Consider the following 22,283-nt stretch of genomic DNA (forward strand, 5'->3'; position numbering starts at 1 on the left):
TTGGTCTGCGGGGTCCAGCTGGCTGACCCCTGCTCTACAGCTCAGTCCTACCACCTTTTCTTCACTGTGGCATTTCACTGCTCATAAAATCAGTTTTCCCACTGAAACCATTCTCCCATTTTCTACAGAGCTAATTTTGAGAAAATAAAAAGTTCCATTGAAACAGGCACCTGTCAAGCTTAAAACTTTGGAAAAATAGTCAAGAAAAGGGGGTTAAAATGGGAAGTGATAGGAAGGCAACAACACTGCAGTCGTGTTGGAACCTCAAAAGGGCCCACATCACGTGACCGGTGTCACCTGTATGGCTGCACAGATCTGTCAAAACTCCCCAAACTGTGCACTTAAAATGGGTCAATTTAATTGTACACAGAGAAATAATACCTCAGTGAGGCGGATTTTGGGAAAAAAGCTTAAAGCCTCAGCAATAGCCTCTAACTTGTCATAATCATGGATTTATATGGTAATGGTATATACCTATTACTTTCTATCTGCTCCTCTGAGAAAACTTGTCATAAATAATGAGGGTTTGAATTATGGAAATCCTTCAGGAACTCCATTGCATTACATGCATTAAATGCACATGCCCTGCACTGAACTCCTTGTAGTACCCAGACCTCAACCACCCACTTAAGGAAGGAGAAGACGTTACTTTTTAGGAACAATACAAAGCCCTGAGTTCATGGCTTAACTCTCAAAACAAAAGAAAAAACAACAAAAAAAGCAAGAACGGGTAATTTAAGACAGTAGGTAGGTAATGCTTGCTTAATTTCCTCCTTCTCACCAGCAACACTTGAAATCGAAACCATAAGTTGGTGATTTAAAACACAAATTGGTGTGAGTCTCGCCTCCTTTCTTTTATGTTGTCTACGCTCCAGTAGGGAGCCTGTCAACATTCCAGCGCGCTGCAAGGCGGGGTGGGGGTGGACGGGGGGCGGTGGGGGAGCGGTGGGCAAGAAGAGGCTGAGATGCTAATTATCAGGGGAAAGTCACACAAAATCATTTCTCCGATTAATCTGAAACCGATGACAGAATACGTAACAGTTTCAGACTACAGCTTTCAATCTGTCTCCATTCGGAGATGAAAACTCCTTTAAAGGACCGGCGGCCACGGCAGCGCTGCCCCGGACCTTGTTAGAAACAAATTCTCTCCCTCCACCCAGACCCACCGAATCAGAAACTCTGGTCAGGGGCCTGGGGACAGGGACGATCAATCCATGTGTAACAGATCCTTCCACCGATTCTGATGCTCACTAAGGTTTCAAAATCCCCAATTTAAAGTTTAAAAACCAAGATATACTCTTCCCATGTAAGTGGCACCCCCCCCCCCCCGGCTTTCTTATTTAACACGGATCGGAGCTGACTTGAGTCCCCACGCCCCGCCCCCGGGTGAGATGGAATCTGTGCCCGAGGACACGAACACTGCCCCCTGCCTGTGCTCAGTGAGCCTCCCCCAGACGCCAGCCTGGAGAAACAGGGTCGCGCGCGCGGGGCTGAGACCTGCTCTTCAGAGTGGATCCAGGAACACACGACAGTAGCTCCAACATTTGCTGAGCCCCTGCCGCACGCCGTACCTGCACTAGATGAAACTATCTTGCCTCCCCTTTCCAGTAGGAAATAAATCTCTTAGCACGTGTTAGGTACACGGAGGCTTAACATTAGTGAGAATGGAGTCAAGCCTCAAACAAGCAGAAACACTTTAAAATTCTCAAATTCTCATCCATAGGCATGATCCACATGCTTTGAATGCTGAGGTGCTTGCACATAATTGCTCCTTTTGCTTCTGTGGTTAATTCTCCTCAAATTGTATCATATATTACAATTAGAGTACCATGTCGTGTATACAAAAACCATATGTACTATAGTTTTAAGCCATCATAAGGAAACTTGAGGTAATTCTGGATTATGCAAGACAATGTTTGCTCTACTTAAATGTCTTACCTTCTCTCAGATGTTAAAAATCAAACTCCAATAAATTTCGTAAGAGGCAAATCCCCTATTCTCATTTATTTTAGGCTTTGATTCTCTCTTAAATAACTGTCCCACCCTTTCCACTATGAAGATGATTCCCCTTGATGTGGACAATAACAACTCAAGGAAAAGAATTTAAGTAATTCTGGAATGCCCCTGCAATCTATTAAGCCTACATTATTTATCCTAAACTAGAAGTGGCATGTGCTTCTGCAAAAGTGCTCCTTCTTCCATCCTGTGCCCATGGCAGACATTGCTAATCAATCAAGGCACTCTTACCAGAGCTTGAGAATTCTTTTCAAGGCCTCAGAGTCCTTCTCCATAGCATGTCAGGCAGCCATCCCCAACTGATGGGATATATATAACCGATAAAATATATTTATTGCCCTGGCCAGTCAACATGCCCCTTTCTGCAGCTCTAAACCCCTTTTTTTCATTGTTCTCAGAACAATAAAATTAAAGCTTCCGTTTATCCTGAGCTGCAGTTTCTACAAATCCGTGCTACCTTCAGGGTTGTAATCATGTTGGATTGTGCTGATCGGTTTAAACAATTTGAATGCAGTTGTAACCCAGCGACGTAGCACAAAACTGCTCTGAAAACCAAAGAACCAAGTAAATAAAGGCACAGAACAGATAATGAAACACCTGTGCGTATCACAGGGAAATGTACAGCATGGCTAGCCCGGGGAGGCAGATGCACAGCAGCAGGTGTGTGAGCATGAACACATGGTCCGAGAAAACAGTCCCCCTTTGGCCTCTGGTACTCACTGATGGCTCTTTATTCGGCTGAGGGGGCGCCACACTGCTCCTTCAGCAGCGTCTCCATTATTCTAATTCCCTATGGAGAGAAGAAAGGAAAATCAAAATGCCATATTCACGGACAAGTGCTTTTACATTTATCACAACCCTTCCTCGTCAAGGAACCCAAGTCATGGCCATATATTCACTTCAGAAGAGTAGGCTCATAATCACGCCGTACATTTTTCTAATCTTCTGCCCATCAGTGTCACATTATCTCCACAGGTGCTCAGAATCACTCAGGGAAGTAGGGAATTTAGGCTCTCTATTTTAACCAGAAGGAGACAGTCCCAGAGAAGTTAGGTAACTTCGTGAAAGTGGCCCAGTCACTAAGTGGCACCGCCAGAGCTAGAATAATAATGGTAATAGTTAATATTAATTGGACATTTACAAACGTGCTATGCTCACTGCTAAGGTTTTATGTACATTAGCCTGGGTAGTGCGTGCTGGGTGTACCAATGAGACCCGCTCTGGGACTCGGGCACCCCTTCTGGCTATCAGCCCTGTCGGTGGCCGATAGCACACAGCCACCCTCTCAGCCAAAGGCAGCTGCCTTACCTGAGATCACGGCGCCTCTCCAGGGGCAGCCCACATCCAGTGACCAGTGCATACAGGGGTCTAAAGGCCTGGCCCCCTTCCCTCAATTTGGAACAATTCTGGAAGCATCCCATCTCCAGCTGCCCAAGGGATCACCTGAGACTTTCATCACAACTGCATCACAGTACAACATCACCGGCAGCCTACTCCTGCTGTCCTCACTCCCTCACAAGGGTTGTCCCTGAGCAACCCTCTGCACCCAGACCTCCACCTCTCAGCGTGTCCTGACAGCTGACCAAGGACACCTTGTTTAATACGCACAAAACCTTAAATAAGTACTATTCTTACCCCGCATCTTACTGATAAGGCAAGAGAAGCTCAAAGAGGTTTAAATAATGTGCCCAAAGTTATACAGCTATTAAGTAACAAAGCAGAGAAAAAACACAGACATTCTATTCTGTTTCAGGGGCCACCCCTTAACCTTCTCACAATGCTCGCTCCACTGCTGTACCTTTCAAATCGTCCACCCACCCACCGTGGCCAGTCAACTCTATCCTGGAAGAAAGAGGAGAGCCGATATTCCCTCTGCCTTCCTTCGGGGACGAGTTCTGAAGACTGGAGGATAAACCGTCAGATGAAAAGCAGGGATGTGATGTAATTATGAACAAGGGACCTAAGGAAGTCAAGGCTGGATCTGGGGGCATGGGACACACAGTTCTCAGGGACTGGGAGAGAGCAGTTCTCTCTAAACTGCTCTAATGATCAAAGCTAACTTACCAGCCCTGACTGGTATAGCTCAGTGGATTGAGCGCTGGCCTTCAAACCAAAGGGTCACTGGTTCAATTCCCACTCAGGGCACATGCCTGGGTTGTAGGCCAGGTCCTCAGTGTGGGGCATGCAAGAGGCAACCACACAATTGATGTTTTTCTCCCTCTCTTTCTCCCTCCCTTTCCCTCTCTCCAAAAATAAATAAATAAAATCCTTAAAAAAAAAAAGCTAACTTACCATGCGGGTCCCCAGGACCCTCTCAGGAAGACTTTGATTTCATGGGGCTCAAGCAACAAGCACCCAGATGCTTTTCATGCTCAAGTGGGGCTGGGTGGGCCCTACAAGGACAAGGAAGAGACTCCCTCTTCGAGGTTTACTCTGAGCCACAAGAAGGGGATGCATGCCAAAGAGAAGACAACAAAATATACAGGGGTAGGCAAGGGTAGGTTTACAGTTAGAAGTATGTGAAACACAGACTTTACTCTTCTATTATTATGTATTAATTATTGTATTATTTATTTGTATTACAACTGTAAACCTACTTTTGCCCACCCCTGTAATTAGTACCAAGGTATACTCAACAAAAGGTAGTATTTCCTTAAAGGTTTCAGAAGGTCCTTTAAATTCTGGCTGGCCATTACCACAGATATTGCCACTGTTTCGGAAGAAAGAAGTATTCATTAAAAGGCCTTGACAGATCCTTGCTGGGTGGCTCAGTTGGTTGGAGCATCATCCCATACAGCAAAAGTCTGCAGGTTCAATCACCGGTCAGGGCACACACCTAGGTTTCAAGTTCAGTCCCTAGTTGGAGCACTTATGGAAGGCAACTGATTGATGTTTCTCTCTTACATCAATGTCTCTGTGTCTCACTCTTTCTCTCTCCCCACCCTTCCTCTCTCTCTGAAAAATCTATAAACATATCCTCAGGTTATGATTTAAAAAATTTTTTAAAATAAAGAGATCTCGACAGAAGGCCAAGGAACATGCAGCATTGGGTGAACCAAACCGCCAAACTGTGGGACCACATGCACTGTCAGGAGCGCTGGGTCACAGCTCCGCCAGTGATTCTCCTGGGTACCGTGCACTAGTCACTTTTCTCAAGCAATAACAGACCCGAGAGTGCAGGCGATTTTGGGGCTCATTGGGCAGTGCTTCCACACCCAGATGCTCATGGACATTCCTAGGAACCCACAAAAGCAAATGCCGACGCCCAAGCCCTATGCAGACTGACTCAATCACAACTTCCAGTGGTGGGCCCTGGAATCTGTAAACTGATAGCACGTCTCACGTGGTTCTGAAGCGCAATGAGTCTGTTCACTTGAATGTGTCAATGGCAGCCTGACAGCACTTCCAAGATCCCTTCCAACTCTGCCGGTCTGAGAGCTGATGAAATAGTTCTCCTGAAACATGTCTGAAGATAGAGTATCTACTGCAATCTTGTACGCTAGAGCTCCTTTCCTCTTAAAGAGTTAGGGGGAAAGGAGAGAAGGAAGAGGTAAAACATCCAGAGGAATGAAATTTAACCTAAGACCAAAATTGTTCTCACATCTTCTCTCATTCATTCAACAGATCCAGCTAACAAATATTTATGTGCACTGGCGATAAATGGTGAAAAAAAAAACAAAGTTCCTGCCCTCATCTAGCTTATCGTCTAGTGGATTTCCTTCCCCAGTTTCAATTTTTTGTTGTTTCAACACACCCCTGGACAATAATTAAATCGAAGTCTTTCTTCGATTTTCAGAAAGACTGGAAACTGCCATGTTATTCTGTCTCAAGCTTCTTTTTGCAGAGTGGGCGCCTAAATGAAGATGGTACGTCTTTAAAGCCAGAGAAGCACACCCTTCCCTTGGGAAAGCTCGGTGAACTTCCCCCCTCGTCTCCCTGAGGAGCCCACCACTTACTGAGCCGAACACTAACTGACGCACGCGAAGATGTTCAGGTTTGCCTTGGGAATTGAAAGACGTTATTTATTGAATCAATTATGCTCTCAATGTAATAGCTGATTTTTCTTCCCTTTTTCCCCCTCTCTCATACCACTTTAGTCTTTTTAAGCAGAACAGTTGGAAATAGAAAGCAGAAAATGGGGGGCAGAGAGAGAGACCTATAAAGTGAAATGAAAAAAAAAAAGAAAAAAAAAAGCTTTATTAGGGAGGCCAAACCATTATTTAGTGCCTCTGTTTGGTAAAGAAAGACCAAATCAAAGCCCAATCGATACAGTGCTTTCAAATAAAGTTTAACTGCTCACAACTCAGCCCCCAGGAGATCAGGCTTAAAGGGACAAAATTGACACCACTTATCACACAATGAGGCCTGAAATGCAGAACAAACATTAAGTGGATACACCTTTATAGATATGGCTTAAAAGCTTTTTGGACTGACAAACCATAAACCAACTTGATTTTATTATTTCTTTCCCCTCTGAGACTCTTCTTCTCTATTACAAGGCTATCTTTCTGTTCTGCACGTGCTGGCAGACACGTATGTAGACCCTGTCAGTCTCATTTTCCTAATACCAGAGCGGTGCAGGCCGAATGCAGAGGAACCCAGCGCCTTCCAGATTCCAAACGCTTCCCAGATTCCGCACCCTGGGAGGCTCTGACAGCTGAGTATTATGGAAAATGAAAAGCTCGTCCCAAGAGGAGGGGGACTAAGTTAGAACTAAAGGTGGACAGATCCAGAGAGTCCATTTATTTTATCAATTTGATGCTTTCTTAAGAAGCTCTGACTTACCTAAGAGGCCGTGAAGAGAGTAATATTGGACCTTACGGAAATTAACAAGTTCTAAAGCAGTTCTCCAAAGACATACCTGCGGAGGCTCTCTTAACAAAAGAGAATTCCTCACTAGACTGTCACAGTGGTAAAAGATGGGTGTTAAAGATGCACGGTGGGAAATATGCTTTTGTGTGGGCCATGGCTTTGGAGGAAGCACCATGCAAAGGACCAGGGTCCTTGTGTGTGAGGGACTGCACCCATGCCGCGAGCAGCAGGGATGCCTGTGCTCAAGGAGTCATTAGTCTCTTGGGAGGAAACAGGAATGCAGAAGAGCTGACGTGCAAGACAGCCCTGAGCAGGGCTGCCATGTTTAAAAGAAAAAGCTTCACTGCGAGAAGGAAAGATGAGGAAAGACTCATCTTGTGAGAAGGGAGGACGTGCAGAAGCCACTGGAGGAGGAGGGATTTGAGTCAGACCCAAAGTCTGGTTATGGGTGTGACAGACAGAGATGAAGGGAAAGACGGAGCAGAGGGAGGCTTAAGAAAAGATACAGGGGTGGGAAAAACAGTGTCTGTGTGATTAAGCAATTGCCTACCTGAAGGGTGAGAGAGTGGACTGGAGATGAGGCATTTCCAGCCTCTCCACCCTACCCTTTCTCCACGCTACACACGCCCTGTCCTCCCACCTCAGCTCTGCTCTTTTCTGGAAGAGACAACAGCACAGAAATGTCCCAGTAATGCCACCAACGGCACTGTGATTATGCAATGGCCCTATTAGAGAGATTTAGGGTTGAGCCCAAGGTTGGGCAACCCTGGGCATTTGGCTTAAATTCTCTAATCTTCAACTGCCTCACCTTTAAGTGGAAATAATAATATGGACTTGTCCTAACAATTAGTTAAAATCACATGTGATGTGGTCATCACAGAACCTAGGTCTGGTAAACATTCAGTAAATAAAGGGTTGGTCTTCATCCAACTCTCCTTAATGAACATCTAATCCCACTAGAAAGGGGTCCTGTATGTTCTGGAAGAACAATGCCTGGGACACAGAAGGCATGCAGTAAATGTCACCTGAATTAATGACTCTATCAATCAATCAACAGATCAATCATCAGCTTACAGATGTACCACATTAGACAATAAAATGCTGAGGCAGGGAACAGAAGTTACTTATACTTCAATCCTTGCTGTCTAGTGCAAACTCCAGCACACAATGGGTGTTCAACGTGGATGGATTATAAAACTAGTCAACTGGCTGCTTTTGAGGGCCAGGCTGCTAAATTTGAATTTGGGAATTATAGTGCAATCTGCCCAGTAGTGAGAATCCTTGAAAGTATGGTTGAAAAGGTCAGGATACCAGGGGCTACCGCAGGGAATGAAAGAACAACACACAGGGAGAAGAAAGGATGAAAGGGTGGAAGATAAAAGGGAGAGAATGATGTGGGGAAACTGACAGGGAGGCGGGACCTCTACTAGGTCCCAAAGAGTGGGGTTGGGCGGGCGGGAAGAGTTCAGGAAGTGGGACACTGTCAGATGCTGAAGTTTGCATGATAAAACGAGTCTCCTTTTGATAAAAGAATTTGCATAAGTTTACTTAAAAAAAAAACTCCCTGCACTTCCCTTTTGATGCTAATTTTTTATTAAGTTGGTTTACATAAAACTTTCTTCAAATCTTTTCCCTTGCAGATGAATAAAAAGTAGAATGAGGACAGGTCAATGCCCCGCTCCAACCCTTAATAGTACCACTGCTCTTGTAACAAACCCACCCTTCCTCGTGGCCGCGGGGCTCTGCGTGACCCAGACTGCGGCCCCTCCCTGCTGCCCCAACCGTCTACAGATTCACGGGCCTGCTTTCTCTTCACAGGACTTGCTCCGGTCCTTTTCTCTCCTCTTCTTTCCCCCCGCCCTTACCCTCCCCTCCCTCCCCCATCCCCCTTTCCTCTGGTAATCACCATACTGTTGTCAGTGTCTAGGACTGTTCCTTTTCTTTTTCATTCACTGTTCCCCGCATTCCCTGTAGGAACATACCCAGATCTTCCGGTGGCCAGCAGCTCCTGGCAGGATTTAAGCCTCTCCTCACCTCCTCAGAGACACCCCTGATTACCCAAGTAGGGCCACAGTCTGGATCACGTAGCCCAGTCTCACTGCCTTTACAGTATTCATCGCTGTAAATAATTATCCTACTTTTAAAATATTTTGTACTGTCTGTCACCCCCACTCCCTAACAGAATGCAAGCTCCCAGAGATGGAGAGACCTGGCTGGGGGTGGGGGTGGGGAGAATGTGCTTCCAGTTTTTACATGAAAGGGTAAGAGAAACGCTACTCAAAGCTTCTCCAGGAAGAGATCTTTTGCCACCATCAAGCACCTTTTCATCTGACGCTACCCAGCTCTTTTCAGGACTTCCTCAGCTGTGGAAGTGGGGTAACACCGACGACAGTTAAAACTCACTGGCACAGACCGTGTGTGACAAGCTCCATCCCGGGCACTTTACCTGCACTGGCTCATTTTAACCTCCTGTCTGCCTTCGTGGTGTATTATCTTTCTGGGGTGAGAACAGAGGCTCAGAGAAATTAAGCATCCAGATCAAAATCACACAATCACTCAGAACCACAGCTTTGATTTGACCCGGGGATCGTGAGAGTACTGGACCCAGACAGCCCGACACAGGGGGGCGGGAGTTTTCACGGAGCTGGGGTATGTGAAAACACCTATTATGATGTTGAGTACACAGCAAGAGCTTTTCTTCCCTTCCCTATTGACTATGTTTTAAAAACCTGACAATAAAAATCAGATTTTAGTCCTCCTCACAAAGTAAATGGCATGATTCTGAATATGTGAATCAATATTTAATCACATCTACAAATTATTTTAAACACAACACTTTTCAAGTAGGAATATCCTGATATAATGTATGACTTCAATATAATGTTCCCATAGTGGCTAGTAAACCCTTGAAGTAAGATTCATTTTTATTCTGATAAGTTACCCAAAATCTTTAGGTATCACTGTAGAACTTTAAACTGATAGAATAATTCAGATGTCTTTGCTTGACATTATACAGTTTTCTCACTCCTAAAGAATATTTAATCTCAATTTGTAATGGAAAAGGATATATCCCAAAATAATAAAATATAAAAACTGGAGAGGGCGTTTACATATTCAGTCCCGACAGAAAACTCCCAGCAGAGGATAAAGTGGCCCATCTGAATTAGAGATGTGTCTCGGGACCGAGCTCAGAATGAAAGATTACAGAGCCATTTCCGGTTGTCAATTTCAAACAAACCCTGACCTGACATGAACATTTTACTGGCTAAAAGGCATTTAGTTATGGGTGTTTTTCTATTTTACGTGGTTATTCCCCTACCCCCAATGTGACTGACTCCATTAGCCAATTTTTCATTTTTAATATTTAAAAATGTGACCTCTGTACAGTTTTACCGTTGCTAACTTGGACATCATGCAAAATGTGGCTTTTTCACCAAGAATCCAGCCCAGACTCTCACCTGGTGCCACATCCCACCCATGACATTTCACTGGTCATCTCTCACCTGCTTAGCAACCTCCCCCGATGGGAAGCTTTCCACGCCACATGCCACCTGCGCCACCCCGAATTATGACACACTGGTCCTCACGCTGAAGCAGGGTCACGTCAGTGCCCGGCACCGAAGGGGCCCAGGACCAACTCTTGTGCTCTTGACTGACAAACACCAGAACAGGTTCCCACGAGTTCCCTCTATCAGCCATTTCTTCCCTGTTCATCAGATTTAAGCTCACTCGTAATTTCCCCTTGTTTCTTCCCTATTCTGAGAGGTGAAATGGTTAGCAGCTTGCTTTACATTTCGCCAATGAATTATCTCTAAGGGCATAAGTAAATCCAATGAACATCCAGAGAATAGATAAACAGATGCCCTGATAACTCGCCTTCTGTTGTTTTTACCTCTGCCTTCTCCTTCCCCTAGATTCATTCATTTTTATGTAATTTCTACAATCTTCTTTACATGTAGGCCAGTCCACTATGTCTTCAGAGCGGGTGTTTCCTTTGAACAAAGTATCATTTTCCAAAGCTCTGTTTCCACCACACCAAATCTCAACAAGGTTAATGATACTTTAACCAAGGGCTTACTAGATGCCAGGGACTTTACCAACATTATCTCACTTAATTTTCTCAACAGTCCTATGAGGCAAGAGACTTTTACTCTCATCATTTCCAAACAAGGAAACTGGGCCTCGGATATAACTTGCTCAAGCTCACATAGCTAGTAAGTGGCCCAGCTGGAATTTAAACCTGGGTTCCTTCTACTCTTTCCACAATGAGTACTCAGCAGGATGGCTCTGAGGATTCAACGAGGCAAAGTAAACCTACTGACCCAAGGCAGACGTTGGTTAACCATTACTTCCTATTCTCCCTGTGGCCCACAAAGTGGCTACCGATTTCCTCATGGACCTAGACCTGACCAGGGGCCCCTCGCAGTGGGGCCCTCACAGTAAGGCACCCCATTCAGTTGGCAACCAGTGACTAAGAGGAAACATCAGCAGGGGCTTGTGCTGGTTCGTATTTCACAAAACGTATCTGACCTGTTCTTCACATCACCTCCAGGGGTCACTAATACATCTCCGTGACAACACTGAGCCCTGCAGGGTGAACCAGCTTCCCCTTGGTGGCGGGCATCATCAGCAACGGAGTCGGAATTAGAGTTGCAGGTATGGGAAAGAACTCATTCTTGAGAGACTAGGCTCCTACTAGGCTGTGCTGAGCCCCTGATGTGCCCTGTCTTAGTTAATCCTCACACGCAACCTGTGAGTCAGTGACCTGAGGATGAGAAGATGGAAGATGAGATTCAGGTAGGTAAAGAACTTGATCAAAGACACCCAGCTAGTAAGTACAGAAACCGAATTCACACCCAGCATGCCACCTCCTTAAAGAGCTATGCTTACAGGATTCTCATCTCAAATTACCAAAAAAAATGACATATGGCCTCAGGCACGGTCCTTCCCGCCATCCCAAAGGTATTTTCCTCTATGTTGAGGTGGTTTTACTTGGATAAGTTTAGGCGAGGCAGGGTGAGATGGAACTGCTGTGTCTCTTGAATAGAAGGACCTCCCGCATCTCCAGATGCATTTCGCTTTCTGCTGGAACCCAGCGAAGCGCCCTCGCACACCCTGCAGGAGCTGGAGGACGGAACGTGTGCACAGGAAGCGCTTCTGTTCCCACACCGTGTCTGCCTGTTAGAATTCCTCGGTTGATTGTCAAACACCAACCTGGAGACCCCTTTACTTCCCCTGGAAAGGCTTTCAATGCTAAACATGACCATCACTTCTTGGGGACAAAACCGGAGGAGGGTGAGCGAGGTGTCAGGTCACACCTGGGAGCTGGGTGCTGTCGTAAACATTAGCGACAAGAACACAATGGTGCACCTGCAGGCCACGCCCTTCCTGCTGCCACTCCCTGTGAACAGGTGGAACCACTCCGTCCATGGCAAGTCTAAGAAGTGACGCTTTTTAAAAAAAATTCCAAGCATGTACCATCACAAATTAACCAGAGTATCCAGAACAAAAGCTACATACAAATGACTAAGACAATCAAATATCTATATGCTAATAGCAGTGTAAAGATAAAACAACCGCTGTTGTTAAGGTTTAGTCATTTTAAAAAGGGGGAAAACATGGCAGTTCTATAGACACAAATTTTTTTTCATTCCCAGCCCAACAGTATACTGATAAGGGGAAAGCGGAGTGAAATGGAGAAACTCAGTTTCCTCCCTGTGCAGGGAAAAACGCAGCTCTTCCCCTACTGTGTGCTTGTTTCTCCTTGTGAGCCTCCTTTACTTCTCACACCAAACACTACACTTCTGACACTTCTGGTCGCCAAAGGTGGGGCGGGTCCCCCACAACAACAGCAGGTATCTGACACCAGCTGGTGTGCTGCAGTCTAACCCAATCTGCCACTATGTACTCAGAGTTAACATTAGACCCCACAGGTCACAGGCTCAGTCCCACAGGACCCCCACACAGACTTCGGACACTAGCCACAAGCCCAGGTTATCACCTGTGTTTCTGACCAACTGGGTGGAGACTGAAGGTTCTAACAGCCCCCTCCTTGGGTTCAATTAATTTGCCAGAACAGCTCACAGCACTCAGGGATACGCTTACTTACACGTACCAGTTCATTAAAGGATACAATGAAGGACACAGATGAACAGCCAGAAGAAGAGGTACACAGAGTGGGGTCCGGGAGGATCCCGAGCACAGAAGCTTCTGCCCCTATGGAGTCGGGGCGAGTCACCCTCCCAGTATGGGTCTGTTCACCGACCTGGAAGCTCCCCGAACCTCATGCTGATGGGATTTTAGGGGGGCTTCCTCACAGAGGCACAACCAGTTACTAACTCCATCTCCAGCCCCTCCCCTCTCCTGAGAGGATGAGGGCTGGGGCTGAAAATTCCAAGCTTCTGATGTGACTTGGTCTTTCTGCTGACCAGCCCCCCTCCAGGATGAGAGTCGCCTCATTCAGACAAAAGACGCTCCTGGCACTGTATCACCTAATGACCCACAAGGCTGGCAGGAGCCCTGTGTCAGGGACAGGGTCAAAGACAAATACTAAAACAAGAGATGCTCCCAGTGCCCGTATGACTTAGGATATTATGACAGTGTTACAAGCTCTGTGCCAGGGGCTGGGGGCAGAGACCAACGTATATATTTCCTATGGTCTCACAGAGAAACTGAAGAAATGCCATAATAACGTAGTTGATAACTTTTTAAAAGGTGCTCTACCGTTTCAATTACAAACAATGGGAAGCATCACCGGGTAATCCCTGGGATCACATCCTTTGTATGCTTGGTCCCAGGTACTCCTACATGGGTTAATGAGACCCACGCGGACAATGTTCTAAATCCACCGGCTGCCTTGGATGTTAAACAATCTAATAAAGTCTTCCCTTCAGTAAAAACTCCAAGGCGTATAAAAATACATCCACACATCCTTCCCTTGTTGCACTGCAAGGGTGAGATTCCTGTTCAACAAGCAGCGTGCTAAGCAGTGCTGGCTGTTGCTCTGGGACCGATGCTCCATCCTTCAGGCTAAGAGGGGCAGCTCTGGGTCACACCTTGTTGGAACCTGGACAACAAGTTCAGGCTCCCTGGGAAATACCGTGTCAGGCTGAAGTGTAAAGGGATTCACTGCTGGAAAAGTAAAACCAGGGTGAGGTGTGGGGGGAAGCAGCCTTGTTATCAAGCGCTCAGACCAAGGGCCCAACTGCCGGGTTTGAATCTGGGTTCTACCGCTCCCCACCTGTCTAATGTCGGACAAGACAGCTCCCCGCTCTGCGCCTCCTGGTCTATGAAACGGTGGTGGCAGCACTTACCCAGGAGGCTGCTGAGCACATCGGAAGAGAGCATGCATGCGATGTACTGAAGACATCCCTGGGGCACAGACAGACAGTGCTCAGGGGATGGTACCTGTTACTGTTCCCTTTTCTAGTTCCCCCATGGACAGGACGGTTCTCTGCTTTTAAGACTATTATTAAGATCATAAAATGAAAACATGAAGTCTCACCGTTTTTGGAAACTAATACAACATGGGCATTTGTGCACTAAGTCAATAAATATTTACTGAGCGCTCATTAAAAAAGTGCTAGGTATGGAGGAGAAAGTGGCAAGCCCACGCAGAAGCCTGGGGTTCGGTGCGGGAGATGAAGAGTACATTCAAAGAATCATGCAAATAGACACTGAGAAGAGTACTTCATGGAACCTTTTCTAAGGGAAAGATCCAAAATACGAAGGGCTCTGTGTATGAAGATGTTTCATGTGGTCTCACACTGGTAAAACTTGGAAATAACTTCAACATGTAATACAAAAGGAACGGTCAAATCAACTACTATATAACTACTTAATGAAATATTATGCAGTCATTAACATGATGGCTTTGAAGTTTGTGTAGTTACTGCGAAAGACGTTTGTAATAAAGTATTACTTGCAGAAAAGCAAGACATGAAATTGTACTTATGCTGTAATGCTGAGGGTTTAAAATTTGCATTTGAAAGCCCAGAGGGAAATATGCCAATTTGAGTCATAATGGAAAGATAATTATCGTTTATGGAGTGTTTATTGTGCACCAAAGTATTTTAAGCACTTCTTTACACAATTTCCTCTAATGTTCCTATTCATAAGGTAGGTACCGTTGTCCACATTTCACCTACAATGAGGTCAAATTCGCACACACTCTCTGCAGGACAGCGCTGAGGTTTACACTCAGACTGTGCTGGCTCCAAACACAGGCTCGTGATAACCACGAAGGATCTGTCAGCGTCACAAAGGGAAAAACAAGCTGTTGCTTATAACTCCGTTGCATTTTTCTTTTTAAACAACTGGTCATTCACTGCGTGCCAAGTCCTGCCCTCCATGCTTCAGGCAGGAGACCCATTTGCTCCTCACGAGTCCTCTCTGCAGTCAGCTGGAATACTGTCCTTACTTTACAGAGGCGGGCAGGGAGGTTCAAAGCATCGCTTGGCTTGCCCGAGGTCACAGAGCCGACCAGTGCGGAGCGTTCTGCTGGTTTCAAAGAGAACTCGTGCAAAAGAACACGCCTGGCTCTCCTGGAAATACAATTTACATTTACGTGTGAGCAGGACCTAGTCAAACACAACTATAATAAAATTTAAAAAATATGTTTTGGGGGAGGAATGCAGCAGGGTTTTTAATTATGAAATACTTCAAACACATCAAGAAGTACAGAGACTAGGAAAAACGGTGGTCTTAAACAAGAGTTAATGTCTTTGTTAAAAGTAACAAAAGCTACATCCCCGCCAAAGGCCACTGATGAGGAAAATTTTTAATTAGAGCCTTTAAATTCTTATTAAACTGGGTGTCAGTATGAAAGGAGTTAATTAACTCCCCAAAAGCCATCATTTTCTTTTCCTAAAGAAATTCAGAGAAAAATTAAAAAAAAAGAGTTTAGTTAGAATCTAAGGAAGAAAGCTAAGCAAAGAATAAGGGGTCACACCCCAGGCAGTAAAAGGGAATCAGAAAAACCTGAAAGTGTTGTCTTAGCCAACCTGGGTGCATGAGACACAAGGCTTCCTGCCGCTTAACCAGCAGGCATCCCCACCTCCTCCCAGTCACCTGGCACCGGCGCTGCCTGGAGTCCCGAGTCCCACAGAAAGTGCACACAACCAAAGCGGGCCTTCAGCAAGAGATGAAATTCTACAGGAGAGGGGGAGACAGAACACGGAGTCACAGACAGGGGTGGAACAATCCAGGGGAACGTCTGGCCCCTCAGAGGGCCAGAGGAGCGTTTAATTCGCATGCCGCGGGGCTTCACACACAACTGAACTTGAACTGGTGATGGGTGTACCTTTAAGAAATGAAACTCCCTTTGCAATTCAAGTTGTTCTCCCCAGAATTCTGTATTAATCCCTGAGCAGAGATGCCTGAACGACCTTTTCCTGGCCTTAGTTTGTCAAACTAAGAGCCTCAATTTAGCACAAAGAGCCTAGCTGTATCCCAGCCCAATCCCACAATAGATCTGAGCCACAAAAGATCTGTGCCTCCGATGTACTAAGTACTTAGCCCATACAATCTGCAGGCGCAGCCTCTATTTTTTCTGGTATTTCAGTGCAGCCTGTGCAGAGCTATTTCAGTTTTCAATTCCGTGCCTGCCTTAGGTTTATACAAGTTGTGTGTAGATTTATAGTGGCCACAAACTCCTATTTTCCATTGTCTCTGTGTTTGAATTTAGCATAACAGAGAGCAAGAACAGGCTGAGAAAAGTAACAGGCTGGTTGGAAATTCTACCCAGAATGGTGGAGAGAACATGGCTCCCAAGTCTCCAAAGACACCCAGTTGGTTACAAGAGCAACAGGGAAGTAACAGTCACAGTTAAGTACTACGAAAACGAGTCACGCATTTGTCTTGTCTCCCCACCCAAGCTTTTTGGGCAAAGGATTTTGTTTGTCCTCTAGGTCAAGGGGTCAAAGTACAGGCTAGTTCAGAGGGTTAGCTCTGAGGTCAGACCACCAGGAACTCCAGCTCTGCCACATACTGGCTAATGTCCCGGTGCAAGTAATCTAACCTCTGTGTCCCTTCATTTCCCCATCTGTGAAAAGGCAACGTGGGAATAACAACGATCTCTCACTCAGAGGGCTACTGGGAGAACTCGGTGCTCGTGAAACAGTGAGGTGCTGGGCTCACAGTAAACACTCAATACATTGTAGCTACTATTATTATTATATCTGGCTTTCTCCAAAGTTTCCAGAACAGTCTGTGCCTACAGAAGGCATGGATTAAAAATAAGCCAACATATCTATTACTGGGCACTAAAACTTCAAAGGCACCCGACAATATCTACAAATCTTTGCAATGTGCAATTTATTTAGCTTACATGAATAGGATTCTCAATGAAATTCTTACAGTCTTACCATATGCTTACCACCCCCTCTTCCTAACAAGTATTTTATGAAAGTATATTTCTTCTTTTAAATATTTTATTGCCAGCTCAAGCCATTTACTTGTTACATGAATTATCTCTGGCATTCTTGGATGCACACTTATCTTAAACTCCTGAATTTTTTTGTGCACGATTAAAGATTACTTCTCAGGCAAATTTTTAAAATCTTGGTATTTACACACTGGGAGAAGAGAGGGTGGGCTGAAAAAAAAAATCATACATCAGAATTGAAAATGATCTCCTAATTTAATCCCTGACTTAACAAAAAAAAATGATAGTGAAGTTCAGGGCAGCTCGCCCCTCAATGCACTTTGCAGAGACATGATGTCCAGTCGCTACTCAAATAATGACATAGAGCTCAGGAAGCCACTTTCTGTCATTTCAAGTAAGAGCTTAACTTCCCAGGTTTCATCTAGTTTCGTAGCAGGCAAAGTCCCCGCATGGTAGCTGGCTGATTGAAGGGATTCCTGAAAGCTTTACCACTGAGCAGCCCGTTACAACCCCAATGAATTCAAATGAGCCACTGAGGGGTTTTGGATTCCTAAGTCTCATAGTCAAGTTAAGGTATTGATTTAAACTCAGCGGAAGGAACAAAAACTGTATCACTCACAGAATGCTCAGTTTCACCAAGATGTTTTCACTGCAAGGACTACACTGCTCAGGACTGAAACTCCAGAGGAAACAGCAGGATGAGCTGAGCTGACGGGGAGGGGAATTTGTAAAAAGAGGACAGATGCTCTTATGTAACTGAGCCAGAAATAAATGGTTAGACATCAGAATTCTTGGTAATATCCTCAGCATCTAATGAATAAATATCAAGTAAATCAATCTATTTGAGCACTCAAGAGTGGGATTAAAAAGTATTATCAACAGACGTAAATTGAGAGCTAGGAAATACATACACCCTCTGGACCTAGAGGGACAGAACTTATTTCATCGGTTCTTTCTAGCAGTCCAAGTAATGGGAAGAATCTTGAAATAATTCACGTAACCAAGCAGGACACAAGTTTCCAATATGTAGTCAGCAGAATCTCCCACTGGTGTTCTTATGTCAGACTTGCGACTTTTATTTTTTCTTCTGAATGAGTTTTATTGGCTCCTTGGACTCTTAGGATCCTGAAACGGCCTCTCTTTCTTAGCGCTGTGACAACCAGGCACGGTGCACACACTAGACATTTCACTGACAGTAGGGAACTGAGGAGCTCAGGGCAACTGGTCCCCGGTAACACAACTAAAAACCTGGAGAAGGGCTGAGATCCAACAACTAGGTGAGGACAGAAGCACGAACTGTTAATGTCTTGGGAGCAGAAATCAGAAGACTGGAGCTATTTCATTTCTTGTTCACGAGAATCCTCCGAGGGTAGAATAATGAGCCCTGCTTTCCTGACAACAAATGGAAGTTCTAGGAGGTTAAATCACTCATGTAGTCACACAGCAGGAACACTGCGATACCGGAGTCTGCTCGTGGTGGAAGCTATAACCTGGCAGAATTATTGGGGAGGAAGTTTGGTGACATGTATCAAAGGTCTTAAAAACGCGCTTTCACCTGGAAAGTGATCAGAAATATACAGAAGTATTTATATTCCCAGACTTACCACAATAATATTTGTAATAGCAAAAAAAAATAGAAATCAACAATAAGAGATGGTATGCTAATGGAGTATTATGAAGTCATCAAAAAGCATGTTTTCAAGGAACATGTAATGGCACAGAAAAATGTTTACAAAATGTCCATAAATGACAAAGTTGGGCTAATGAACAGAATGATCCGACTTGTTTCTCAAAAAAAAAGGTGCATATACATATATATATATGCAAATATACACAGAGACACATGGAAGGATCTCTACCAAAATGTTAAATGAATTTTCAAAAAAAACCCCATAAACTTCACCTATACTGCTGTTATCTACAATGTTTGTTCATATCAGCATTAAGGCTATTTACTCATAAAAATATTCTTTTCATCAGAACTCTAAACACCAATAATCATTGGAGTTTTTCTGTGTGCCAGGCATGTTTCATGTATGTGTCCTCACTGAATCCTTCAAACAACCCCATGAAGGAAGACTATTATCACTGAATTTCACAGATGAGTCAATCCATGGTTCTGGATGTCAAGCGTGACACCTGGGATGTGAGAAAACCAGACACAGGCCAAGAGGCACTGCTCTGGAATTTCACAGTCGATCTCTGTGTTAAACACACAGTCGAAAACTTGTTTCACACAAAATAATCTTTCTAAAGGCAGAACACACTAGGCTTTTCGTTCAGGAGTTGATATCTGGTATATATGAGTATTAGGATGTCTATAATCGGCTTCAAAATATGTCAGCACACGCAGTCTCATGTTACAATCCATGTGTCAGTTCCCCTGATACCCCGGGGAGTCAGGCGCCCTCGTGCAGGCGGCTTTGCACTTCCGGGGTTGGCTATGATCATTCTAATTAACAACCTCCCTCTCCAACAGCAGAAGTTTGGATAATTAGCATAAGGAATGTTAAAACTGGAATTTTCACTGGTGAAATCAGTGGCTTGCTAACCAGCATAATGAGTGTTAGAAATCGACTCTCATTAACTTAATTAGTGTGACTTAAGATAATAGAGATAAGCTCTAAATTCTAGAGACACACCCATCCTTGCAAAATCAGGCTGCAACACTCTACCCAGCAAGCCCTTTACCAGCCAACTTTACCGCATACCGCCCACGCTGCCATAAGTCTAAACAAAAGGGTCCTGGGGCCAGCCACAGGATCCTGAAGAGTCTGGCTGCCTGACACTATGTGTGAAATAGCCTTTGAACTTTGCCTTTGGAATACTGTCAGCTCATGCGAGACTTCAGAGAACGGTTCATGCGATTCACGGTCAGAGCACCCAGAAGGACAGAGACTTAACACAGCTTACACAACAGATCAACTATTTAATGCCCATTTGCAAATAAATAAATAATGAAATGTCTGCTTGTGTTGCAGCTGACCCTCCTTGACCTCAGATTATCATCAATTCCCAATACGCACCAAAAAGAACGGAACACTGGTCTATACAACTTAGCACACAAATTATCTTAGGTCAGGAGAGCAGGCGGTTCTGACGTGGTTCCCAGGGATCCCTGTCTCCTGGTATTTATGTCCTTGTGTGTATATATATAAATACACACAGACACATGCAAGTGTAGTATCTTCTGTCTCAGGGAGTTTTCTCCCACTATTAAAACAGATTTTTGTGAAGGCTCAAACAAGCACACACCCTAAGGGAGCGGTGTGTTCAGATCTCTTCAGCTACAGCATGTCTAAACCAGACCTTCTTCAAAGGCGAAGTTCAGACTGTTTGGCTTGCCTACATTGTTTCATTGGCAAACATTTCACACGTGTTTGCATTCCGTCTTCCCCTGCTTCAGCCTCCCAAACAACACAATAAGCATAACGATGGAACTAATGATGGGGCTTTGCCAGGAGGGTGGCTGAAATAACGAATTATTTTATCATGCACTGACAATGTATTCTGCAAACTTAAAAAAAAAAAAAAGGAAGGAAAAGGAACCTCCGTGCAAGGGCCAAACGAGAGCCCCGCACTGTTGGCAGCGTTTGTAGTTGTCTCTGAGTGCTCAGACAACGGGCAAAAGGGAATGCTCGCCTGACAGGGTTGGCATCACTCAGGATGTATCTTTTTTGAAATTTTTAAAAATTTTTCAATTATAATTTATATTCAATATTATGATATATTAGTTTCAGATGGACAGCACAGTGGCTAGACAATCAAACACCCTACCAATTGTGCACCTCGGAATTTCTGTTACCCAACCGGCACCACACACAGGCGTTACCATGTTACTGATCATCTCCCCCACGCTACGGTTCACGTCCCCGTGACATTCTGTAGTGGCCAATCTGCACTTCTCAAGTCCTTCAACTTTCTCACCCGGTCCCCACACCTCCCTCCCCTCTGGCAACCACCAGTCTCTTCTCTATGTTTAACCCATTTCAGCCTCTCCCAGAAAAGTAAAATGTGGGGCTTGCCAAGAATGACACAGAGTTCACCCAAAAGTTCTTTTAATTTTGGTTTGGAATTTTTTTTGGAGGGAGAGGGAGAACTAATGAATATTCTGTTTTGATTTGAGGAGATGGAGGCAAAAACTCCAAAAGATAGTTATACCCAGCGCACCGTAAAGCATACTTTCTCAATGGGTACACTATCAAAACGAGGTGACAATTTGTTCTTGGGAGTGAAAAATATCTAACACTTTTTGTGTATAATGCAAAGACATAATACAGTATATAAACAGGTAATCCACATACCTATGGTATTAAAATTTCATGAGGGGGTGCAGTTAGGGAAAAAAACTGTCTTAAAAGGTTCCTAGTGGGGGGATTGGGTAATAATGGGGAAAAGGTTGAGCAACACTGGCCTAAGAAATCAATGCCTTCCCCAAAGTGGAAGCACCGGAGACACGCCTGCCCCAGGGAATGTCCCCAGGTCAGACTTGTCTCTGGTCTACGTTCCTCCCCTTCCTGCTTCACAGTTGCTGGCTACTCCCCGAGCTGCAGAAATGAGTGTGAAGCCTTTCACGTGTCCCAGACTGCCACTGAACCCTATTTTCCTTCCCGTCTTCCTCCCTGTTTCCTTGGTCTGGTTTGAATGCGCTTCCTTATCTCCAGGCATGTTAAAATGCACACTTGGCACCCAGCGTGCTACTTGTACATGGTGGCACTTTTTCAACACTTTCCACCCACCTTCTGTTGGCCATCTTGGGTCAAAACTGTCCACCAGAACGTGAATCAGGACAGAGAGACAGAGAATATGACCAGTCAAGAGACAGGGGAATGCCTCCGAGGTTGAGGGAAAGCCCCTCAGGGCACACCGAGCAGCGGCAGTGGCCAGAGTGCAGAACATATGTACATACAGCACTCCCTCTTCCATACGGACCTGAGAAAAATACAGTCAGGGCACCCTCCACTGCTGGCATGGGCAGAGAGAGGTAGCTACCTCGAAAACAAACGTTTAAGCAGTTTCTCAAAAAATGAAGCATAGAATTCTCATATAATCCATCCAAAGAACTGAAAGC

General features: G+C 44.9%; 1 protein-coding gene across 2 annotated transcripts in view; it reads right to left on the reverse strand.

The window, feature by feature from the left end:
- The window catches only part of PRELID2 (PRELI domain containing 2), a 72,120-nt gene that overhangs the window by 9,125 nt on the left and 40,712 nt on the right, over nt 1–22,283 (reverse strand). The window contains exon 6 of one of the 2 annotated variants that reach the window (XM_028529042.2): nt 2,737–2,806. In XM_028529042.2, coding sequence (XP_028384843.1) covers nt 2,747–2,806 — 60 coding nt within the window. In that variant the 3' untranslated portion in view covers nt 2,737–2,746. Of the gene's footprint in view, nt 1–2,736; nt 2,807–12,289; nt 22,205–22,283 lie in introns of those variants that run through there. The other variant, XM_028529041.2, reaches the window with a different exon arrangement.

This window comes from Phyllostomus discolor, chromosome 13 (genome assembly GCF_004126475.2).
Source record: "Phyllostomus discolor isolate MPI-MPIP mPhyDis1 chromosome 13, mPhyDis1.pri.v3, whole genome shotgun sequence".
NCBI lineage: Eukaryota > Metazoa > Chordata > Mammalia > Chiroptera > Phyllostomidae > Phyllostomus > Phyllostomus discolor.